Source organism: Lipophrys pholis, assembly GCF_963383615.2.
Source record: "Lipophrys pholis genome assembly, chromosome: 1".
Classification (NCBI taxonomy): Eukaryota; Metazoa; Chordata; class Actinopteri; order Blenniiformes; family Blenniidae; genus Lipophrys; species Lipophrys pholis.
Genome location: NC_137635.1, coordinates 17,189,519 through 17,215,127, shown reverse-complemented (window position 1 = coordinate 17,215,127; position 25,609 = coordinate 17,189,519). Strand labels below are relative to the sequence as shown.

General features: G+C 40.9%; 1 protein-coding gene across 2 annotated transcripts in view; it reads left to right on the top strand.

The window, feature by feature from the left end:
* Window positions 1-596: 596 nt before the first annotated feature.
* pemt (phosphatidylethanolamine N-methyltransferase) overlaps window positions 597-25,609 on the top strand; it is a 61,610-nt gene continuing 36,597 nt past the window's right edge. The window contains exons 1-2 of one of the 2 annotated variants that reach the window (XM_080465947.1): window positions 597-852; window positions 4,672-4,773. In XM_080465947.1, coding sequence (XP_080322073.1) covers window positions 754-852; window positions 4,672-4,773 — 201 coding nt within the window. In that variant the 5' untranslated portion in view covers window positions 597-753. The remainder of the gene's footprint in view (window positions 853-4,671; window positions 4,774-25,609) is intronic. The other variant, XM_080465946.1, reaches the window with a different exon arrangement.

Sequence of the window (25,609 nt, the reverse complement as noted above, 5' to 3'; positions counted from 1 at the left end):
AGATGAAAAGAAAATGTAAAAAAGGTGAATGGAAAGTTTGAAAAAAAAAAAACAAAAAAAAAACCCCAGAAACGGTTGAAGACAGAAAAAGAAAAATATCATACCAAAATAATTCAAATACAGTCATGGGGGTGGAGAAAAAAAGGAGAAAAAAACTTTTTTTCCAAGATCAAGCTGACAAGATAAAATGAGGAGTCAGTGAGTAATTTTATTTACCATACAATTGAATGTCAACAAAAGTTCAGTTTTAACATTTGATGTTAATTATCTGAACCTGGAGCCTAAAATCTAACTATTCTACAAATTTTAATGAAGAGTTTCCATTAAAGGAATAGAGTTTATTTCAAATGTAATCTCACTGTAAAGTGCCACGACTCCATTCAGCCTGCAGGGGTCACTGCTGAGTAACACAGTAAAATCAAAATAAACAGTACAGAATAAGAGAAAGAATTAAAAAAAAAAAAAACTCCCTCAAGACTCTTTCCATAATAGAAAATAAATGACATAACAAAAAACACATGATAACGAGAATCTAAAACAGGTTTTGTGCACTGAGTGTTTTGCTGGATTGAACTGCATTTCCCAGGATGCACCGCGCGGGGTTAGAGGCTATCTGGACAAATGTCACTAATCATAACATCCGCAGGCTGCGTGAAGTGACAAGTTGGACCTTTGTACTCTTTATTGTGCAACGCGGCCACAAATACACACGCACGTGAGCTCCAGCGGTGTGTCAGAGGTCACTCCGCATATATGAGCGTCGCCGCTGCCACCAGGGACCCGCGTACCGGAGACCCCCGTGCCTTGCCGCTGGACTGCTGCGGAGGGCTCAACAACGTCGATTACTCGCAGGTAAAGCCGAAAACACCGTGAAAAGAGGGTTGTTGTGGGACGACGAGCCGCGTGCATGCGCTGCAGTGAAGGTAAACAACACAAGCAGAACAGACGACTGGGAAGACAGACGGTGTGGCTGACATCTCGCGAGATTCGTGGCATAGACTTTGCTGGTTGCCAGGTCTCGCGAGAGTAAAGGGCAAATGAAAGTAAACCGACAGTAATGATAGCAATAACAGAATATAAATCAACAAATACGCGCAATGATCACAGAAAACACTTCCTGAGTCGTAAACCACCAAAACACATCTGATATGAAGGTATGTTTATTAAATTGCATTATACATGGTGTTGTACAAATGTATTTATATAGCACCATTCATACACAAGGCAGTTCAGTACTTTACAACGAAATTTACTAAATCCATTAAAACAACGTGATTAAGAGAGGCATGGAAAGGAGAATAAATAATGTAGAATATTTATTAAAATATCATAAAATAAGTCAAATCTATTATTTGATGGTCGGCATGAGCAAACAACTGCATTAAATCCTAATTCAAAGGAAGTGAATGTGTCCAGTGAGGAGCATTGGGAACTAAAAGCTGCTTCATCTTGTTTCTTTTGACTTTTGAAACACTTAGTAAACCTTTTTCTCAAAACCTCAGCGGTCTGGATGATTTTAGGCCCAAGATAATCATTCTGTCTATCTGATAATATAGACAAGGAATCACATTTTGAAAGGGATCCTTTGACACACAGACAGCGAGGGCAGAGAGTTCACGCTCAAGTGTAATGTGCTCCACGGTCTTTATGTTGGTGAAGACTCTGGATGAGCTGCAGTCGTTATTTTTATTGAGACTGACAGTTACAATAATACAGCCTGCTGAAAATAAATACACAAGTTTGTCTGAATCATGTTCAGTCCGAAATCCTCTAATTCTTGGAATATCTTTCAGACGGCAGTAAGATCATTTTGTTTAAATTTTTTTCTGGGTTGAGTTGTAAGAATTTTCCGACACATCCACCCATTCATTTCACGTATGCACTTACTCTGCAAGTATAAGGGCCCGTGCTCAATCAGTCACCGATTTATCGAGCTGTGTTGTTGTCATGGAAACAAAAAGCCTAAAAAAAAGAAAGAAAAGCACAACAAAAGTCTTCCATGTTTTCATCATTGCAGGACCTGCGTATATCAACGCTGCCCTTTGCTGAATCAGTTCTGTGTTGATCTTTCGTTCATGTGCACAGTATCAAGATTTGATAGAGAGCGCATGACGAAGCAGCCTGAACCGTGCTTCCACTCGCCTTTCTGTCATTTGGAATCGTCAAGCAAACGCATGTTGCAGATGGTGACACGGCGTCTTTACAGACCTCCTGTATTTTTCTCTACCTGCCTCCCGAAAGGCTTTGGGTTTTGGTCAGTTACAACAGTAATTGAAAACAAGTGTTTATTAAGTCATATAAATCAGAGCTTCATGGGATCAACTGATCTTATGATTGATTAGAATGAAATCCCCACAAGTTCTGGACTATAAGGCCCTGTTTGCACTGCTTTTCAAGTGAAAAATCCGAACTCCTGTTGCATTTTTGGGGGCCCATTTACACGACACCGATGGTTGGAGCCACTGAAAACGCAGCTTTTCAAAGACGTTCCAACAGTCTGATTGGAATCGTTAGACTGCAATTAGTCTAATATGAGCATCATCCGGGGGGTTTGGATTAAGAAAAAAGTGAAAACACAAACGCTGGATATCAAAACCCATCCAGGGTACAGTCAGCCGAGTGACGAAAACCAGTTTAACCTTGACGGAGTCTTAAAAATTGTCAGGATCATGAGACACGACCATTCTATCTTTTTTTTGGAGAAGGTAAACAAACTTCAGTTACGTACACACTACTTCAGCAGTCAGTGATTATTCAGTTAACAGTTGATTTAATTTAGTTTAAAGGGTAAAAGGGGTTTTAAAACAAGCCCGGTTCTGTTCTATTCTATAGACTCGACATGTTTTTAACAGATTGTGTTTTGAAACTGTTTTCTGTTTTGACCCACAATGTTAAAAAATACTTGTACTTGTCCTCTAACCTGCTTTGCACCAGTTGTCTGCGTCTGTTTGTCGTTAAGTGTTCAGACTTTAAACTGTGGAAATTCTTCATTAATGCCTGAAATAGATCAATGCGTGTTCACCTGACATCATGCAGTTCTACTTGTTCACAACAGATCCTGTAAGCGACATAAAATATCAACATCTTCAGGCTATATATGGGGGGTTTTTTGCGCTGAAGTAAAGGACCATGTTGATATTTCAATATTCATAGGTTGCTGTGCGTTCGTTTCACTGCTGTGGCTCAGTTTATATTACACTGAGTTGGTTGTGGCCTGTGAATCAAAATGAGTTTTAAACCGCGGAACAAAATGAATCCACATCATCGTCACATCATTTAAATATGGACGTCAGCATGAGCGGACCGTGTCCTCGTGAGCGTTTTGTGAGGAACCGTTCAACAGCTAAATAGATCTCAATTTCTTGACCTGATTGGGCTTTAATGTTCTGTATGAACATCGGGATCGTTGGGCAGCAGCTTGGCTGACACAAGCCATGCCCTTGTGGCCTTTAACACAGAAACGAAAACTTACACAAACGACAGAACTGATGCAACATGAGGACATTGACCTCAGGGACATGACTCCGTTGCTCTTCATCTCTGTCGTTGACGGGTGTAAAGTGGAAAACCGCACCGAGGAGAGGCCCCAGCGTGTGATCACAAGAACAATCTCCGCTCGCCGCTGTGCGCTGTAACAGAATATGGGATTCACTTGAGGGCAGTGGTTTTATTGCCCTGCTTTGCTCACAGTGCTAATATTCATAGTGGGATTTAATCATTGTCACGGCGCACTGCGGTGACCGAGCTGTAAGGACTCCTTGTCTTCACACACTGCAGGCCGGAGACCATCCAACGTCATTTTGGACCAAAACAAACTGTAGAGCCTGAAAGGCTTGTGAAGAATCGATGGTCTGTGCATGTTACCGACGCTCTGTGGCAAGTAGGTGCATTGAGAAATTAAGTTGGAGCGAGTCTGATGACTGACCCGAGTCTCAAGGCCCCCGTCATAAAATTGCGCGCGACAAGACAGACCATGTATTGTTAAAAAGTAAGATGTTACAGAAAGCCCCGGAAACAGGCTTAGAGGACATGAAACCATATCTATAAAACATGTGCCGAAACTTGAATGGCTTCAAACACCCAACTGGTTCTGTCTCGACTTCCCTCCGTCGTCATTCTTTAAAGGGTTTATTGGACTCGCTGGCGGCTGGAGACGTCACAACAGGAGCGATTTAAAGAGAGCGAGTTAATGACTTGGGGGGGGGGGGGGGGGGGGGGGGGGATCTGGAAACGGAGAATGGCAATCCGTTTGAGTGTCAGGGGAGACGAGAAGTGAGGCGACAGAGCAAATCGAGGTGGTTCACGTCGAGCCTGATTCTTTTTTTTTTTTTTTTCCAACAAAACACGTGAAGTAAATGTTTCTAATAGACTTTAGTATACTTTTAATTCCAAGATAATTTTTGGCACATATGAGGTCTTGCAAAGTGGAGTATTTTGGTCGAGAGAAGACATCCTAAAGAATTGAACTTGAAAGCCCCGGTTACGTGACGGTTCAAGTCGTTCAATTTGAAGCAGGTGGAAAAAACGTTATTTTTGCGGCCCTCTCACGCCTGTACGTCTCACCTGTACAAAACAACCTGATGTGATCCAAGAAACTTTTAATATATCAAGTGCTTTTTCTCAGTTATTTTCTCCTAACAGAACATTCTCTGTGTGGATTTTCCTCCCCAGATAGACTTTGCACCAATGGAGGAGCTCCTAAAACGCTTCCAGGACTCCGGCTTCTGCGTTGCTGTGATCGCGATCGTTTTCAATCCGTTGTTCTGGAACGTGGTAAGAACCTCCGCTGATCGCATCTCATAACGTGACACACAGTTACGCCAACGGCTCTGTATGAAGTGGTTTTAGAATTTGTGACGGTCCCATTTACGCGACAGCATCTACAAGTGAAAAAGCCAAACTGAGATGACGTCGGAGAAAGTTTTGGTTTCACACCTACACTTGTATGAGTTTGAACTGTAAACGCTGGACTTTCCTCTCTTGGTGGTTAAGCGATAGAGAATCCTACATTACAAATAACTTCTTTTTTTTTTTTTTGCTTGCCAGAAGCAACTGTGGAAAATTAGCAGTTGTTTAAAGCGAAGAAGATACGGGCAAGTACAGTTCATGAAAAATTAATGAGGCAATCATTGTTTATGCTTGACATTGCGATTTGCATTATTGCAATCTGGAGGCTGTTTTTTTTTTTTTTTTTTTTTTTTAACGTAAAATTATTTATTCGCATGGTATTGAAGAACTCAGTTTTGTGACTTGATTAGCATCCGGCCGCCTACAGTCCTCCTTTTGCTCTACTCTGATTGGTTTTAAGTGTTTGCTGATCTATGTTTTATAACCGAGGAATGTTGCTGCCCTACATATTATTTCTGTGTCAATTCTTGTCTGATTGCAGCAGTCAAACACTGTATAACAAAGAAATGCTCTTATGACCCTCTCAAACCATTTGATTTTTAACAATCGTATATTTAGAAATATTGCAAAATGGATCTCATAATCTTTGACTTTTGACTGTTATGCCGTTGCATTAACTTGATATCTTATTTAAAAAAATTTTTTTTAAAACAAAACAGAAAAAAGGAAATAAGGGAAAAAAAAGAAAAATGTGATATCTTGTAAAAATGTTGGAATTTCTACAGACACAGTGTGTTTTGATAGTTTAACTCCAGTAACAAAAAAACAAATGTTAGGTAATTGTTTTGAATTTCACACATGAACCTAACATATTATTTTTCACGTCGAAGACATTTAACATTTTTTGCCCAGTCAAAATTATTCTTTATATTAACGTTACAACTGAGATGCATACAGTATTAACACCAGAAGCAAAACCGCCGCAAAGCGGCCCGGCATGGCGACGACTTCGTTTTGCAGCGTCTCTGCGGTTTCCATGTAAACGGACATCGTTTTGTCAAAACAAACTTTCCCCGAAACGGGAAACGCAAAAACGATGCATTTAAATGGAGCCTCAGCCAGCGAGTCCTGGGAGACTGAGAGACTACCTTATGTAAACCGGGAGTAAAGGTAAAGTCAGGATTTCCAACAATGATCATTAAACTTTGCCAGGAGAATCTCAATCTGTTCAATGCTGCCTTGCAAAAATGTCATTATTTGTTTACGTGGCTGGACACAAGATGAAACAATGGGAGGTTTTTACAATTCACGGATAATCTCCTGATGCTGCGTTCCATCTGGAGCTGAAAACTGCTTACACTCCATGTGATGGGCAATCGAGGATTCAGATCAGGGCAAAGTGTCTGAACTGATCTCAGTAAACACATTGAAATGTCTGACGTTCAGCGCTCAACAACCTTACACATGCATTACATAACATGATGGCCCCTTGATTGCAGCCCGCTGTTGGAAGAGTCAAGCCTCATGTATCCTTTTTGGAGAAGTGGCGTCGTCTTTTATTCTCATTCTAAGAGATTCTAAGAGTTACGCAAAAGCTTTTAGTCATCGCACGTCTTTTCTACATTTAGTGAGTGAACTATGCCGACGTGACTAAGTGTGCCTGCGGTCTTACACAAGACTATAATTAGGCAAAGGCATTTAAAAAAAAAAAAAAAAAAAAAGACTGCACCTTTTATTCCTCATTCCACTTTTGTGTAATTGAACAGTGCATTAAAAGGCTTAAACACTAACGTATTATTGTGAAACTGGAAATAAATAGAATGTATAAAGTATGGAAACTTTTAGGTGATTTATTCATTTATTTTTAACTCAAGACAATCAACAAAGCAACAGTCTTCTCAGAAAGACCCGTCTCAGGCTGATCGGCGTGATCTTTTCCCCCCTTCGAATAACGTCTGCCGCCGAAACTCTGCCTGTACTTTACCACCCCCTGGATGAAATCTCTAAACCCAGACTCCTGTGGAATGTTAATGTCGGTGTTGCATGGGGTTTCTGTCTACTGATGTAATCCTACAGGCGGGGTGTAGCGTCAGCAGGTGTTCTTGTTGCGCAATAATATTTCATTTGGACATGGCATATTACTGTACAAGCACTTGTTTGTTTCCCGCTGGTTGACGCAAGCGTCGAACTTTCTGCGCATCTCGGCTCAGTGGGGGCAGTGCTGTTGATTTTCTGCCAATCCTATTTGCTGTAGAGAAAAACTTCATTGAACTTGGGACGTACAGGCCACGTGACGCGCCGATAGGTTCAAAGAGTCTCCGACGACAAGGAGCACTGCAGTGCGTGGGTTTCTTCCGGGTACTCTGGTTTCCTCCCGCAGTCCGAATTTGTGAGCGAAATTGCCCATTAAATGCGGTTGTCGGTCTCTGTGTTTGTCCTGTGATGGACTGGTGATATAAGCGGTGTAGAAGACGGACAGACGGACAACTATCGAAAGCCAACCTCACCGGTCAAAGCAACGACAGAGACACTGCCTAAATCTTACATGCTGTACATTTGAAGTATTGAGAAATATTCTGTGCAACCACACACACACTCGCAATCACATCTCGGGGCAATTTAGGGGCACCGATTGACCTCACATGGGTTTCTGGTGTACAGCTCCTGGAATAATGAAAAAAAAATCCCAAATCTATTATTTTAGAGCTTTTTTTTTCTTTTTTTTTTGATGTTAATAGTTGTTCACATGGGAAACAGACTGTTAGTAGACAATTTATTCTCCATGAGACCAGAACGCCCTCACTATTTATACTTGCGCATGTTTGCGTTTTATGTTTAATGTCGTTTCATAACTGATCCATCATTAGTTTTCTTTCATGAAGGCCGTTTGTGTTGGGATAGTTCACGGCGGTGATGGCGATGGTGTTCTATTTTAGGATCTGGGGCATCTCAATGACGTGTCTTTGTTGCGTTGCACTTCATCGTAGCTCCTTGCATTCTTTAGTACAGGAGCCAGTGAACTGGTGTAAGTGCATATTGCCGTTTTTCTGAATCACTTCACGATTTGTGTATTTTTGTTTGAAAGCTGCCTGTTATGGAATAGACTTCATAACGAACCTTATTGGGGTTAAGCAGTCCTTACTTTTCAATTTGCTCCCATTCTGTAGACTACAATTTAATAGCTTTCGTGATTGCGTTCTACTTTTCTTTCTTTGCGATGATGATGATGATGATGATGTCATCAGCTTCTTCTTCTTCTTTTTTTTTTTTTTAATAATGTAATTTCTTGGTGAAAATTGCCATCATCCACAGCTTTGGGGAAGAGGTTGGTCTTTTAATTAGCTTCTTTTTTTTTTTAGTTGCAATGAGTCATTCCACCGTTGACTGCGTCCATCATTGTGGCAACACGGCCTCGCGGGACACATGTCGTTTGTATGAGGAGAGGAAAAATAGAGGCCAATTATTTGGATTATAGTAAATGTCACTGAGGTGTTCTTGGTCCTGCACACGACGCCAAATCACCCTTTTTCAAGCACTGTGCTGGAAGATGAGTTGGAAGTGGCTGTAATGGGGGTTATTGAGGCAAACACCATTAGGACTGATGGAACTCACGTAAACACAAGGGTAATGAAACATCTTGTCGTCTCGTCTGTATGTGCCATGGCGTCCCACTTTGATTTTATTGGATTTCTCATCTTCGGCTGAGGCGAGATATGAACATACATGTGGGTGAAGTTGTTTTATGCTGAAATTAGGTATTTTTGAGCCATTGTGTTCTTATGTCTCTCTGATCACATCTGTCACATGCTGGGCGAAGGTTTAGAGGGGCAAAAAAAATAAAAATAAATGGTTTAGCTCCTCAAGGAAAAATCCTACCCTCGTTTTCTTCCACGTGGTTTAAGGAACATGTTTGCAGATGACACTTTGATGAAAGGAAATGGTTGAGGTACTTTATCTTCTGCCTTGTTACAGTCAAATTGATGTGCTTGAAAGTGCACATCAGTTGTGTTAAGATACAGAAAAGTCAAAAGATCTTTCGTGCGTTTCTCTGTTACCCGGGTGATGTAAATCCACGATCGACGTCTCAATTTTCATTCATCAATTTCTGTACAATTTTAGGACCCTAGTACTTTTTCAGGGAAGCATCAACCTTCTCCCTCTAATTGACTCTCGCCATGGCGCTCTCACCCGAACCCTCCTTCATCAGCCGCTGCCAGAGTAGAAGCTTGACCACCAGTAAGCAGTCGGATGAGTAAAGATGCTATTTTGATCCGCTGGGCTCTGAACTAAGGCCAGTGAAACCAACATATTGAGATCAAAGAAGAGATAATATGAATACTTTCCCAGATAATTGTACTTTATTTTTTCTTGTACGATTTTATCATGAACTTCTGCTTCGCATCTTTGCCGGATACCTATTATATTTACTCCACACAATTCTGATGTAGGTACTGCGCTTATTCCCTGTTTTGCAAACTCATTGATCTTTGTCCAATTGTTCTGTATCATGCTTTATGTCTCTATATTGTTTAGGAAGTCATATAAATAAAATTTAAAAGTGTTTCAAGCTGCAAATCTAACCCTGTTTTTGATCTGTTTATCTGTTATATCTCATGCTGCTAAAAGTAAGACGGTCTGCATTTAGTGCCTGCACTGGACTCCATTATTTATGGAGCTGGACCATTATTAAGGTGTTCATGGGAGTCGGCACCATTTATCGCACTTTTTCTGTTGTTTGTTTACAGCATACTATGTGGGCTCTGTCGCTCCGACATTTCGTTGTATCTATATGACCATGACAATTGAAACAATTGATTGTCTTAAAATGAAGTGATCAGCATTCAACTGAACGTTCATGGTTACATAATGATCTTTGACATGCATTTAATTTATTGCCAGATAACATTAAAAGGGCATTATAACCTGTCTTATAGTGTTCAGGGTATACTCTGAACACAGGGTTCATGGACACACTGTGGTCTGTCATTTGAGCATGTGTGTGTGTGTGTTCAGATCAGAACTTGCCTAACCCCCCCCCAACCACCACACCTTGGCTTTTTGCATCTTCCCACAGACATGAGTGCCAACCGTGTCTTTGTCTTTCACATGCAAAAAATAAAATCTGCTGGTTCAGGCTGCTGCTGCACGAAAGACATTTTGTGATAAAAGTCGGTAAATGGGTCAGAAGATTGATATGGGTCACATTAGTGTGTGTCGTTACAACCAGGAAATTAAACTGGAACACACAACGGAGGCCTTGGCAGATGCAAACCGGCGCATTGCAGTACTGCTGCACCCTCTAATGCTTATTGCACTCGTACACTGATTGAAGAGGTGTCATCGAGGCAGCGTTTCTCTCTTCGCTGCTGATAACTGCCCTGACGAGTGTCCTGCACAGTCCAAACCCTACAGAATGACCGCTGCATGACGGCCTCGACCGAATACCTGCTCGCTTCTTGCTCCACTGTCATCAAATACTGTCAGTTGAGGTGAATCAGAATTGAATAATGCATCCTGTTCTTAGTTTTTATTGGGTGCGCAGACAAATCCACGAAGACAAAAGGGATTAGTCACTGGGTTTTTCTTTGTTTGGACTTGCAGCTTTCATTGTTGTGCAGTCTTGTACTGTCATCCCGTGTCAATCAGAGTGTCTGAGAGTTCTGGTTCGGGAAAAAAGTTTCTTTTGACACAGACAAACAATGAGTGCAATTTAATCAGTTTTTTTTTTTTTTGCTCAGCATAAACAAATGGTGTCTTTTATAAATGCAGTACACAGCTTCTATAATACAGCAATCTATGCAATATAATGATATAACCAGTTAAAATGTGATTTTGTTTTTGAACACACTTGGGAAGTGATGGTATTTTTTTCTGACTTACAAGCCAAATGCCAGCCCTGGGGACTTTTGACAGAAGCTTCTGCAACATATCTGCTCTGGTTTCAAGGTTCCACCTCAACTGTGGGAAGCTCAAGCGTCACCTGATATCGTCACCAGAGTTTACAGAGGTCGTCTTTTGTTTTGTATATAACAAAGGCTACTAAAGCAAGACTTTTGTCAGGGCACACCTGATCAAATCCAAGGGATCGTTTAATCCTCCTATCTTAATCACATAATGAATAGATTGCATCACTTCCTGTGTACTGAAGAGGTTATTTAACTGGGGCATTGCTCAGTCTGGATGGAGAAGGAAGTCCCATGTGGCCCTCCTCCAGGTAAATCATGTTGCCAAAGTTGGGGGAAAAAAAGTAAATATTGTGTTTGCTAGTATTGATGTGTCATCACAGTTGTCCTCGGTCGTCTTGGTCAAATACACCTTCTCCTGCCAGCTCCTCATTCCCTTTGCTTTCTCACTTCACCACTGTACAATTTCTTTTTTCATTGAGCCTCCTGCAGTTTTGTCTTTTCAGTCCGTCGCACTGGCTTTGGCTGTCAATGTTTTTCTTTCTTTCTTTCTTTCTTTTTTTTATATCGCGGAGGCTGGTGAATCACACAGTAGTAATTTTCTCATTTTGCTGTGACCAGACCTTCGTCTATACTCATACCAGCCAGCCTAATACTGGGCTGGTGCCTCGGTAGGTGGGTCTGACGCGCTGGGCGGCTATTGTTTACCTTTTGCTTCGTGTCCATCAACTGAGTCCAACGATCCGGTAAGATACAAAAATCTCTTTATTTCAGTGCAAATTATATTAGTTCAAAGTTCAATTCACCAGAGCACAAAACACGAGCGTATTCTGATAAACTCCGCCAGAGCGGTCAAAAACCTGTGTGCCCTTCCGGGGTCAACACCTGTCTCCTCCTTCATGACCCCTAGTCTATATGCAAATGACGTCAGTGACACACAACACACCCACACAGGTCAAAACACTTATACACAATCCAATAATATCACATTTGGCTCCTACAATACTCTTACAACTTTATCTCTGACCCCTGGGTAGTTTCTTGGCTACATATCCGTCACCCTTAAAGCCTCTTAGGCCTTTACTTTTCTGGTTGATTGCCCTGGACACTCCTTGTGTTAGTCACCATGTTACGTTATAAATTTCAATTCCCTGATGTTGAGAAAGGGCAAAACATGTACCGTCCATTTTACCATTGAATCGAGGTACAATATATTGGTAAAATGACAAAACAGGCATACACCTGGTCCTTCACCTGGTCGTGCCTTCAAAGATACCAAACAAGCCTTAACACAATCTTAATATTGACAATCTGAGCAGATTAACAGACGATACAAAAACCATTGTGACTTTGCTTTCACAGGGCAGGGGCAATTTGGTTTCTCTGATCGTTTGGCATTTCAAATTGGAATCAAGGTCAAATTAGGGATAATTTAGATCAGGCTGCGGTGCATCCAGGCGACTCTGTCATTTTTGTTGGATATTTTCCTTGATTCTGTGCTTTTCTCCTTTAACTTTTGGCTTATTTCTACCAGGTATGGCAAAATGTTAAGTCAACCAATGATTCATACTATCCATTTTGTATTGAATAATGCCTGTTCTATCTGATTTCCGTGCATCTTGACACGGCTTCTTGTTATAATACGAAATGATCAATTTGCCATGACAGAATCCTATTAGGCACATTTTGGAAGCCCAGTTTCCATTTTTTGCATTTTTTTTTATGTGTAAGATTATAAAAGAAGTTTGTGACTGGTTTGTTTGTCATACTTATCGAAGGTGCCGTTTCATAAACACATTGTGCAGACTCCCTCACAGACTCGGCTTCCAACCTTTTCGGAATTATTCTGCATGACGGCCTTGTGATAAGTGTATGAAGAGCCTCATTTTGTCTTGTGGCTTGTGTAACAGATAGGATTTTAGTCCCCCATCTCAAGGACTCCTCGTTATTATGATTAATATTATCTCTGAACGAGCCGGCTCCGTTCCTCAAGTTCTTGAAGAAGTTTTGTCGCAGCTACAAAGAGAGTTTGATAAAATTACAGCTTTTCTTTTGATTCACTGCCAAGAAGAAGGACTGTTGATTAATAAGGCTGATTAGATAATATAAAAAAAAAACTGAGTTATTATTAGTTAAAAAAAACATGATAACTGATAGGCCCAATTTCTTGGGGAAGCGTCTCAGTGGCTTAAAGTTTCGACTTGACCTCTACAGTTAAAGTCAAAAATAGTTTTTCCTTTCAGGTAGAAGACCTGACCAACAAAGAATTTAAGATTTATTAGTGTCCGTTTTCAGTGTTCAATTTGAATATTGTGGCTTCATAAATTGTGAGACTATATAGAAGAGTATTGTATTAATGGCTGAATGATTTCAGTACTACTCATGCACCAAAGTGAATATTTGGTAAATCTTTAGCTTGTCAGATACAAAAAAACACAAAAGCACCCCAACATTTGTTAAATTGGAAATAAAGAATCAGTAAAAAAAAATTTCCAACACAGTCTGAATCTAACTGGCATTTTGAAGAGTAAGAATCTTAGACATCTTTTATTGTTTAGGGCTGGCCTGAAGTTGTTTGAGAGTTTTGAGCAGTAAACATCAGAGAAAAAGACTCTTTTTGAGCACTTATTTGGAAGTTGACGTTCTAGTTCTAGAGTAAGAAAGTTAGTGAATTAAACAGATTTCGGTGCGTTCGCACATGTATCTTAATAGCTGCATGGCTTGCAGTGACGGTTGCATTCTGCTTCTGTCTTTTCTCTCGTGTCATGGATATTTGAAATGTGACTGTATTCGAGCCCTGCTGAATCAGTTTGCCAAGGCAGCAGGCATGTGGAGTCTATGTTCCCAGATTGGGGAGGTAACGAATCTCCTGTGCCTCAAGCACCTTTGCATAAATGACCTTTCTAATACCCCCCCCCCCAAAAAAACCAACAAAAAAAAACAATGGGCACCATCTTCCACTTGCTATTCTTTCTCCCGTTTTGTCTGTAAAGCAGCAGGCCATCCGACACCAGAGGGCCGATAACTAATTCAAACTCAGATCTGGAATCTCTTGACTGAGATTAGATGGGAGTTCGGGGGCTGCAGTAGATACACATGTCACACTGACATGCATCCACCAGGAGGAAAGTGGTCACCCTGTTCTTTCTCCTTTTATCTCTCCACCTTCAGCTGACATCTCGGCTTGGATTGCGTGGACTTGACGCCGGGCTTTAGATAAAAATCATGTGGGAACGGAGGGAAAATTCAGCAGGAAGGCCGCAGTGCAAGAAGTCGTCAGTGGGTTGAATACACAACAATTGGTTTGGCAGTTTGATTTGAAGCCGAACGGCTCATAGTGTTCAAAATACCGTCCTCGGCTGTCGGATCATGGGGGAGAAATACTTCCGAAAATGTCATTTGGTTTTGAAGTGCTCATTTAAATGTGTTCAATCCTGAAATGCTTAAAAGTGGAGAAAAGGAATTTTATTGATTTGTTCAAAGAGTTCTTGAGTTTGGGCCCGAGAAATGTGATGAATAGCTGATACATGGTGGTACGACAACGTTGTGAATGAAAGTCTGATGTATTCTACAGGTACTTCTCAAAAAATTAGCATATTGTGATAAAGTTAATTATTTTCCATAATGTAATGATAAAAAATAGACTTTCATATATGTTAGATTCATTACACACAACTGAAGTAGTTCAAGCCTTTTATTGATTTAATATAGATGATTTGGGCAAAAAAGTAAAGAAAAACCAAAAATCCCCATCGCAAAAAATTAGCATATCATGAAAAGGTACTCTAAATGAGATATTAACCTAATCATCTGGAGCACCACACCCACCCTTGAATCAACGAATTAACTCTAAACACCTGCAAAAGATTCCTGAGGCTTTTAAAACCTCCCAGCTGTTTCATTACTCAAAACCACAATCATGGGTAAGACTGCCGACCTGACTGCTGTCCAGAAGGCCATCATTGACACCCTCAAGCAAGAGGGTAAGACACAAAAAGAAATTTCTGAGCGAATAGGCTGTTCCCAGAGTGCTGTAATAAGGCACCTCAGTGGGAAGTCTGTGGGAAGAGAAAAGTGTGGCAGAAAACGCTGCACAACCAGTAGAGGTGACCGGACCCTGAGGAAGATTGTGGAGAAGGACCGATTCCAGACCTTGGGGGACCTGCGGAAGCAGTGGACAGGCGTGTGCAGGAAATGGGCTACAGGTGCCGCATTCCCCAGGTCAAGCCACTTTTGAACAAGAAACAGCGGCAGAAGCGCCTGACCTGGGCTACAGAGAAGCAGCACTGGACTGTTGCTCAGTGGTCCAAAGTACTTTTTTCGGATGAAAGCAAATTTTGTATGTCATTCGGAAATAAAGGTTCCAGAGTCTGGAGGAAGACTGGGGAGAAGGACATGCCAAAATGCCTGAAGTCCAGTGTCAAGTACCCACAGTCAGTGATGGTCTGGGGTGCCATGTCAGCTGCTGGTGTTGGTCCACTTTGTTTTATCAAGGGCAGGGTCAATGCAGCTAGCTATCAGGAGATTTTGGAGCACTTCATGCTTCCATCTGCTGAAAAGCTTTATGGAGATGAAGATTTCCTTTTTCAGCATGACCTGGCACCTGCTCACAGTGCCAAAACCACTGGCAAATGGTTTACTGACCATGGTATTACTGTGCTCGATTGGCCCGCCAACTCTCCTGACCTGAACCCCATTGAGAATATGTGGGATATTGTGAAGAGGAAGTTGAGAGACACCAGACCCAACACTGTGGATGAGCTTAAGGCCGCTATCAAAGCATCATGGGCCTCCATAACACCTGAGCAGTGTCACCGGCTGATTGACTCCATGCCACGCTGCATTGAAGCAGTCATTTCTGCAAAAGGATTCCCGACCAAGTATTGAATGCATAACTGAACATAATTATTTGAAAGTTGACTTTTTTTTGTATTAAAAACACTTTTCTTTTATTGGTCAGATGAAATATGCAAATTTTTTGCGATGGGGATTTTTGGTTTTTCTTTACTTTTTTGCCAAAATCTTCTATATTAAATCAATAAAAGGCTTGAACTACTTCAGTTGTGTGTAATGAATCTAAAATATATGAAAGTCAAATTTTTATCATTACATTATGAAAAATAATTAACTTTATCACAATATGCTAATTTTTTGAGAAGTACCTGTATGTGCGATATAATATATATATATATATATATTTTTTTTTTTTCATCAAATCAAAAATCCAGAATCTTCTGTGATTTTGTTCCTCAACTCTGTCCTCTTCATCGAGGTAACAGGTTCTCTGTTTTTCTTCAGTCCCTAACAACTTTCTCACACACTTTCTGCTGCACATTTGATCATTTTTACTTTAAATTCTGCTGTGGCAGCATTCTGTTGTTCGACAGTGATATCTTATGATCCCAGATGCTATATACAGTTATATTTTGATATAGAAGTCAAATGAACAGCAAAACAACAACAAGAAAGTCGACTCACTTTCGGTTTATGTTATTTTTATTTAGACATCAAACCATTGACTTTAATAACTTTATTGTTGAAACTTATCACACTCTTCCATTGCTTCATTTCAAATGAGACTTTGATGATAGTCCTAGTCCTTGGCTCAACATAACCCAACAGGAAGTGTTCTCCATTTCCTGCGACTTTCCTACATTGTCTCAACAACTTTAACCTCTAGAGGTCACTGTCCATCTCCGTTCATGACTCGTTGCAGACAACGGGGGACACTCTAAAATTCACAATGCTAGCGTGCACATGCAAAATAAAGTGAAATGTCAAAATAAAACTCCTGCAAATCCTATATAACCACCTTGCTTGCTGGTTTGTGGGGCCGGATTGGAGCCTTTTGCAGGCCGGTTTTGGCCCACGGGCCTGATGTTTGACTCCCCGGTGTAAAGTGGGAGTCACAGGTCAGCACCAAGCTGCAGGGAGGCTGTCCTCTTATAAAAGGTGTGTTAACAGTTAAAACTTCTCCGCGCTTGACGATTTGTCTGCTCTTGTCTGGCCCCTTCCTCCGAGGTTCGACTGTGCACATATTTTAGACTTCTTTAAGCCGCCTCTGCAACAATCGACCAGCTGGACGCTGCCTAAAACTATGCACGTTCCCAATAGATGCGCACCCCAGAGGCTTGCACCTGTGCATTGCACATCTATTTGGAACGAGACGGTAGTTTTATTCTTATTGAGCCAACTTGTGTCTCGGTCCTCGATAGCAGTGCTGATTTTTCATGTGGCCTTCTGAGAAAATGAGTTGCCGTTCCCTGCTCTACACTATTATGGAACACGACAGAAAATAATCGGAATGTTTGTATGTTGTTTGTCTTTAACCACAACAAACCCGATTGCATTTATCTTGGTTTTACCTTCTACATTTGTGTTTCAAAGCTGTCATAGCTCCCTCATTTGTAAATGTTCTGTTCATATCCTACTGTATGTTCTATGTTCCCTAGACTGGAGTAGTTTAAGACAGTTTCACTTTGAAAGTGTCACCTTTTTAATCTATTTCAACTCTGTAATATGGTAGATGCGATATAAAGACCTGAAAAAGTTCATTTAGCTGCCAAAAAAGAAAAAATAAGGCTTTGAATTGGCGGCATTTGAATTCATCCGAGTGAATTGGGGGTAATTTCAAACTCGTTTGAACTTTATGAAGAAGCGACGGCCCAAGAACACACAAACGGTTCTGCGTGCGCTGATGGAATACACCCATGTAGCCCAAGACGATACAAAAACCATTGTAACTTTGCTTTCACAGGGCTGGGGCAATTTGGTTTCTCACCCAAGACGGAGCACACGTGAGAGCAACGCTAGAACACTGATACACTTACATCAGTCACATTGGGAAAGTTATTGAAAAAGTGACTCTGCCGCTATGGTTCCTTATTAAACATGGTGGAAAGTCCCACTGTGAATTATCTTGAAAGGCGTCTTGAGTTATCTCACACCTGTGACATTATTTACATGCAGAATAAACAAACATGGACTGCGTGCATCCGCATCCCACTGCTTTACAGGCTTCGACCGAAGCTTCCAGCACATGAAATTCAACAAACTTAACATTTGGTCTGATTATTTTTAAGCCCTGACGCACGAGCGTTGCACACATGAAAGCATAAAGTCTGACTTCAAACGCAGACTTGATGGCGGTTATATTTAGGGTGACTATTAGCAACTCTGCGTCAGCCGAAGACCGCGCATTAAAGTGTCAGAGTGTGTGTGTGTGTGTGTGTGTGTGTGTGTGTGTGTGTGTGTGTGTGTGTGTGTGTGTGTGTGTGTGTGTGTGTGTGTGTGTGTGTGTGTGTGTGTGTGTGTGTGTGTGTGTGTGTGTGTGTGTGTGTGGGTGTAGTTCCACCTCTAAGGCTTTAAAAAGGACTTGTTTCTCCAACAGTCCCAGATGTACTTAAAAGAAAGCCAAGTTAATTAGAATATCCTATTCCATTCAGCGGCACTGCTGTTACACACATTTTGTGGAATTGAATGTTTGCCTCCTCAGTCACTTTCCCTCGATTACGGCTGTCACGTTTTCCTCGTTCAGCACTGCACACTGGCTTCACATTTAGAACCGTGACGCAGCCATCCTTTCAGCATCCACTGGAGGAGATTACTTTCAGAGGCAATGCTCTAAATCAGTTGACTCTAAAATGTTCCACCTCATACAAGATGTCTACCTTCTAATTAGGGCTGTTGTTGTTGAGTATTGCAATACTGTTATGATTTACGATAGACGCAGACACATGCGCCTTGACATTTGAGGTTCTTCCCAATAACAGTGTTATTTCTCTGTCCCTGGATTTACGAATTTACACTATTTGTGATCGGGCTCATATATTTTTTTTTTCTCCAGTTTGTCAACTGTGCTGTCTTCATCTCGCTCGCATAGTTCCAAGAAGATATCAAACTCCAACATGGAGCAACATGCCTGTTCACGTTCTCTTCGACACCCTTGCTCCGGGAGTTGCAATAGTGCAGCAATCTAAGATACACTTGAGCAAGCAACGGATGGAGTAAATCTACTTTCAATGGTCAGGTTTTGGTCCCTTCATTCCATACTCTTTAGCAAGACATTTCAGGAGTGAACATCCATTCTTTCGTCCAGTACTCCAGTAATTGTAGGGAAATTACTTTAGATTTTTTCCCCTTCGAGAAGATTGCTGTGATCTCAATGTTTCTAATGTTGTCGATTTCTCTGGCAATTCTTGAGATAAGGTCCGTCATTAATTCTAGTATACCAGTCAGGGGTTATCATGACCTTTTGCTTGTGCCATAATTACAAAATATCGGTGAAACTTTTCCAAATTCAGGTTTGAGGATGAACTGGTTCGGTTTTGTTGACCTCTAATTCATTTGACCCCGGATGAACAGCTGCTTTAATTGTGTCAACTGAGCTTAAGGTTAATTTGTTCTGTTATTATGAATGCAGTTTCTCAGAAAACCTTGTGGTAAACGATCCCACCCGACCCTGGTAAAGCAAAGGCTGTATTGTCATTTTTCTTTTGTATTTGATTGTAAGATATCAGTTCAAAAGACTCAACCTTGCCCAAGCTGTTTGGACAATATCTCACAGTCCTATTGTGATTAAACAATGACTCACAAAATCTTTGAGTTGTCTTGCGGTTTCCCACTTTCCCCTCAACGCCGAGGTCATCCTCGGTTGAATAAATCAATGCCGGCCGGTGCGCGCTTCATCAACCTGCCGGTCTGCGGAGATGGAGTCGATACAGCGGGCAGCTGATTAAAAAGCATATTAAGCATCATGTGAGCTTCTCCTTGCATATGGAGCGCCAGTCATCGGGTCCGTGCCGCCTCCGTGACCTACATATGACTGGAACAAATCGGTGAGCAGTTCAAGTCTGCCAGGCCAACAAGTTGTCTCACACCACCGATGATCGATGTCCGACAGCGGCGGTTCGGAGCGATCATAAGTCAGGATAACGAGACGATTCGGCACCAAGGAAAGCAGGAGTTTTGCGGACCCACTGACGTGCTTCAGTTCGGTTTGATTTCCAGATGAGCTTCTTCTCAATTGACGGAAATTTAGTTTTGTATGAACTGCAGGATTTGATTTTGTTGGGGTTTCTTTTTGTTGTTGTTGTTGTTATGGAAACACAGTGGCTTTGCTGTCAGTGTGGGCTGAGCACTGCAGTGGGATTCAACAAGGCAACAAACCCAAGGGGTCAGACAGTTTCAGGAGCTTGAAAACAACAACTCTGCGTTGTGTGTACGGGCAAGATTTCCTGAAAACGATGACGTCGTTGCTTTTGGCAGAGTAACAGTGCCACCTCTTGGCCTGGCATATGTACTACACCGTATTGAGTCGTTTTCAGGGTGTCTTTTGGACGCAGATATTTCTTGCACCGGAAACTTTTTTTTTTTTAGAATGACGGGGATAAAAAAGATTTAAAGATTAAATTTCCAGTTCAGTAAATGTGTGAATGAAAAGGGTTTTTTTCACTGTGAATTTGCGAGGTAGCAGTTGTTCTACTAGTTAAGGTGTGAGACACATCGTTGTAACCAATAATGCATCAATGTCCAATAAACAGTTTTCCCTTTATACGTAATAAAGTACCACATGCATCACGCACACCAACTTTCACTTGATTTAAAATGTACCAGTGACGCCCTGAGGGCCGGTCAAGCACGTCCAAAAAAAAAGCATCTGTGGGGTTATGATAGCCAGGACTATCTAAAGAGATGAATGAATCAGGAAACTTGACAACGAGAAAAGGAAATCAGGGAGAAAAAAACCTTTTCAATTGAACTGAAAACTGTTTAGTAAGTTTTGTTGATCCTTCTGTGTCTGCTGGATATGTTCACCTGCTGAGCACTGAAATGACCCTTTTAGAATATAGCAAGGCTTAATGTTTTGTTTGTTTTGGAATCTCTCTCCCCCGCGGTAATGCAGCTTGGCCTGAGATGGCCCGGGACGCTTCAGATAACTGATCGTTGGCTTTCCGGAGTCCTTAATTAAGTTCTTGGCGGTACATATGTATCTGGTTCAGCTATGGTTAGAGATACTGCGATTTGTAACCATGACTTCGGCGGAGAAATAAAGATTCAGTTCATTACCTCCATGTTTTTATTCACCGGACTCAATTCCGCTGATTGAAAGGGTGAGGTGACCTCGGATGTACCCACACAGTGGAGGCTGGAGCTTGTGTGTGAATGTTTGCGTATGTCCGTGACTCACACCGGCGAGGCCTGGAAACGATAATGTTGTTTTCTCCTGATTGAGAATCACAGAATAAGAATTAATTTTTTTTTTGCGGCTGCTTCTTGATTTGCCGTGAGGTCAAGATGAAAGACGACTCCTCATCATTTTCATTTGCCTGAAAGCATCGTAGCTCTTGAAGGAAATCTCAAATGCACATATGGGATTTTTAGGTAACCCTTATTTGCTTAATGTATTCTTAAGGATACAAGGACTCAACAACCTACAGCCTTTGGGTGTAGAGAACAGAGTTGTTGTTTTTTTTTGTTTTTTTTGAAGACAGTTTCTATCTGTGAACAAAGTCAAGTAAAACCTTTATTTATTTATTTTTGGGGATATTACATGATACTTTAAGTTTGTGCAACAGTTCCGTTATGAAAGAGTTTGGCATCAAGAAAGTGTGGCGGGTAAAGAAAGCTTCGTGTTACTTTGACACGCTGAGCTAGAATTCTCCAGATCAGGGTGTCAAACATAAGGCATGCGGTCCTCTAATTCTTTAGATGCAAGTTTTTCCACTTCTCCCATTTCCTGACGGAGCTCAATCCTGTGACCTCGAACAGAAAGTCATCTGCATGGATTTCTTGAGTTTTGTCGAGCCACTGATTGATATCTGGGGATTCGCATTCATACCACCTATTTGTGGTTGGTTTTATTTACAGGGAATCAACAGTATTTCACATGACTACTAATCTGCCTTCATAATCATTTGATTTTTCAAGTCGCTGAACTACATGTCCAGGACCTTACTAAGGATGTTACAACCCAGAACATTTCCCAAGTTGGACATATCTTTTTCCACGAAGCAATTAAAAGATTCATGTTTCCGCACAGCCTCCAGCACTGTTCTTCTCACCAGTCGCATTTTAGTTAGTTTCATTGACTTTCACTAATTTAGGAACCTATAAGGCTTTGGTGGCCAAAGGCCAAAGATAAAATCTCAATATGATTTAATTTCTTCCAAGTTGTCTTCAACTATTTTTATCAAATCTGATCAACACATTCACTGTCAATCTGGTTTTATTTTGAAGGTCAAAGATCATATTGGTACAAGCATATCTAATAAAATTTTTTTTAATGTTTCAAGAACATTAACCCATCCTGTTTCTAGGATGCAACTTTTTTGGGGTACTTTGACAGGGTGTGGGGGCGCTTAAGATTCCAATGGTAAAAAGTGGTGGGAAAAAGGTTCTGAACTGCCTCCAAAACAGTGACACATTTCTTTTACAGTTTGGAAAAACAAGACATTAATGTAGTTGAAGTTGGATGAAGTAACAGGGTAAACATGAATATTCAAATTAAAAAGTCTTCAAGCGAGGATCAACTCAAAAAAAGCCTTTCTTTGGATTTGACAGACATTCCCCAGCTTTTTCTTCCTGTGGTTGAATATAGTTCAATCATTTCTGATATTTTTCTAAACATCATACAGATAACACGGAATTTTGTGAAACATTTAGAAGACTCTAAGGAAGCTTAACATAGACTTTGCAGGGCTGTGGCGATGAAAGCAGCTTGTTATGGAAGTCTGGCAGCTTCCCCAAACATAAAAGTAGAAAAGGAAATAATAAACGTTGGTGTCAATAAGCCACTGTGAAACCAGAATGTTTCCCGAGGGCAGCGTCACATAAGTTTGTCAGGACAAACAAGCGGCAATCCAGGCAACAGATTTATATTATCAACTGTAAAACATCAAACAGTTGACTGCGACTGATGCATTCAGATCGGCAACCTCAACGACTGAATTAATCTTTTGTAGCTGGTAAACATTTCAGCCGAATCATCGTAGATGACGTAAGCCAAGTGATATAACAGGCTTGATCTCTGTGCTGCCTCAAAAAGAGATCATAATCTTACTTTAGTGTGATTAGAGACACGTTGAGGACATTGTTGGCATAGTCGGTTCAAATTTAATTCAATGAATTTATTCTGCCAGCTGCAAATTTAAGAGATTGTCAAGAGGAAGAGAAACCCGTAACCCACTAATCATTTGGAGTGCTTGTACGTGAAAAGTACAAGTTTATAAGGAAAAGGCCGAAAACCATGTAGTTTTCATGTAGGCCCACTAGTGGGTGCAGCTGTTTGCTTTTTTTTAATGAATAACGTGTGCAGTAGTAGCATTTAAAAAAAATAAAACATTTTTTTTTAAAAAGCTGTGTTTTCCATGGAGACGGTGCTGGGGCCATTTTCAAAAAGTTGCATTTTCAGTTGCGGCCCCGGATAAGCGGAAGAAAATGGATGGATGGATGGATGAATGAATGGATAGATGGATGCATTTTCAGTGGCTCCCTGCACCATGTTCATGTTAACGGACATCCTAAAGGCAACAAAAGTTTTCTGTTATCACTTCAAAATAATGCGTGAACAGGGCCTTAAAGTGCTTCCTTCTTTTGCCTCTAGGTGGTAGTATAGTAATCAATTTTAAGTAATTTCATGCAGAGAAGACATGAAACAGGAAGTGGAGACAAGCTGCCATCCCGGTATCAGCACACCGAGTTAAGAAGAACAGTTAAATATGGAGATGATTCCATCTATTAATTAAAATCAATAGTTTTTAATGAATCCATACTAGCTCCCCAAACAAAGTAAGTTGTTCGATTTCTTTCCCCTTTATTTGCCTCTCTGAAAAACAGCTGGCAAAATGCCTAATAAACCTGGAAATTTGAATATTCATTTGTGTATTTATTTTTTGCAGTTTTGCATGCGTGCATGTGATCCCTCTATGTTCTTGTTCTCCTTTTCCTCATTAGTCTGGGACAGCACACGTCCACGCATTAATACAATTGGCTGTGTCTGAGTTGTGCAGGTTGTCCTCTTATTTAAACAACAGCTGTACATTTACGCAGTGGATACACCCAGCTGAGAAAAATCTCAATCCCTGGTGGAGGGTTTGAAAAACCCCACAGCTCAAGTTACTTAAAAAATAAAAAAGTATACTGTGGTATTATGTCATTTGTACTTAGGCTGCTATTATGTTCCCAGGTGTCTGTATTCTTGAGGTGAGGATGAGTCTGAGCTACTTTTAGCAACGTTTTGCCCTTCTGTGCTGCTGACTTTTTCTCTCATGCTGGGATATTATACATCTGAAGTATCTCCCTCAGAGGTCTTCCTAATGTACTCGCTTGAAGGCAGTGTATCTGTGATTTAAGTGGGCTGATGGGGACTCAGGAGGAGCCTGTTACCTAAGCTCTGATTGAATTTGCCTTGGATTTGCCTGTTCTGCCAATCTGGCGCCACTGCCCATTCTCTCTCCCCCGTCCGTGCCTTCTGTTATTTCCATGGTGTGATTGATGATTTGATATCAGCATGCAGAACACCTGAGTATTTTTAGTGCACTCGATCACCTGGTGGACTATAGTAAATCTCAAATAGCATAAATGAACTCCTAATGTGGGTGATGGACGGTGTGTGGTGTGTGGTGTGTGGTGTGTGGTGTGTGGTGAGGATGAGTTGTTTTCTCCAATTTGCCCATGCACATTTTGTGTAAAAGCCCTCACTCATATATATATATATATACATATATATATATATATATATATGTGTGTGTGTGTGTGTCCATTTGCCTTGAAGACAAATAAGCCTTTACGTCTGTGTTAATGTCAGTACTCGACTATTAAAAGCACTTTATGTGATTTAACCAAGGTAGCTTGGTGCTTTTTGAGACAAATGGTGTCCCATTGAAAAGGAAGACATCTTTTGCAAAAAAAAAAACAACAACTGGTGATCATAAAAAATGAAGAAGAGGTGTACATAGAAGATCATTTGGACACAGCATCAGGAATAACATAGGAAAACCTTTTGTGGCTCTCCAGACAATCATCCTAAGCACATCATTTCATTGGGATCCTTGCAATCTACAGAAAACATGGTATCTTATTTCTGGCTTTCCTAAATGTGTGACTTTTGGTTGTCCCGGATGAAAAATAGGCAATCATTGGCATATCTTTGATCCTGGCTTCAAATCTAAAGTGGTTATCAGACAGCCTAAAATAATCTAAGCCCAGTTTACGTGGTGTTTTCAAGAGAAAACAGAAGAAAGTTGTTGCGTTTTGAGGGCCCATTCACACAACAATTACGCTCTGGGCCACTGAGAACTGAACTTTTAGAAAGTGGCTCCTAAGGTAGAACTTTTTTTAAATGATCTTGCTCTGGAAAAATGCATCTTCTCTGAATCGCTGCGACTCCCCATGCGAATGGCCGTAATACAAATATATATTTGGTACATATGCGAGTAGACGGACAAGAACAACAATGGCGGTCTCCAATTGGGCCATTTGTCACATGTTAATGCTGCCGACAATGGTGTAATGGTTTTATTTGTGACATTTGGAGGACATTCTTTCTAACTGGGCTTCCTCTAAACAGTATCGTTACGGGACCATGTCCATCCCTGTTTTAAGAACTCGGTGTACCACCTTCTGATGGTTGTTCCCGGCAAGATATCGAACCCTGCCAAAAAGGACTCAAATCTCCACCATCACTAGATGTCAGTCCAACAGTGCGTCGTTGAGATTCATGTCATGGACGGGCAGCCGACAACTTATTTCCATGGTGATGCTGTCACATTGATAATGGGCGAAATCGTTTTTTTTTTTGCGTCATCAGTTTTGCTTTCAACACGGCTGTATCTTCAAAGCTACAGTAATTGTAATTT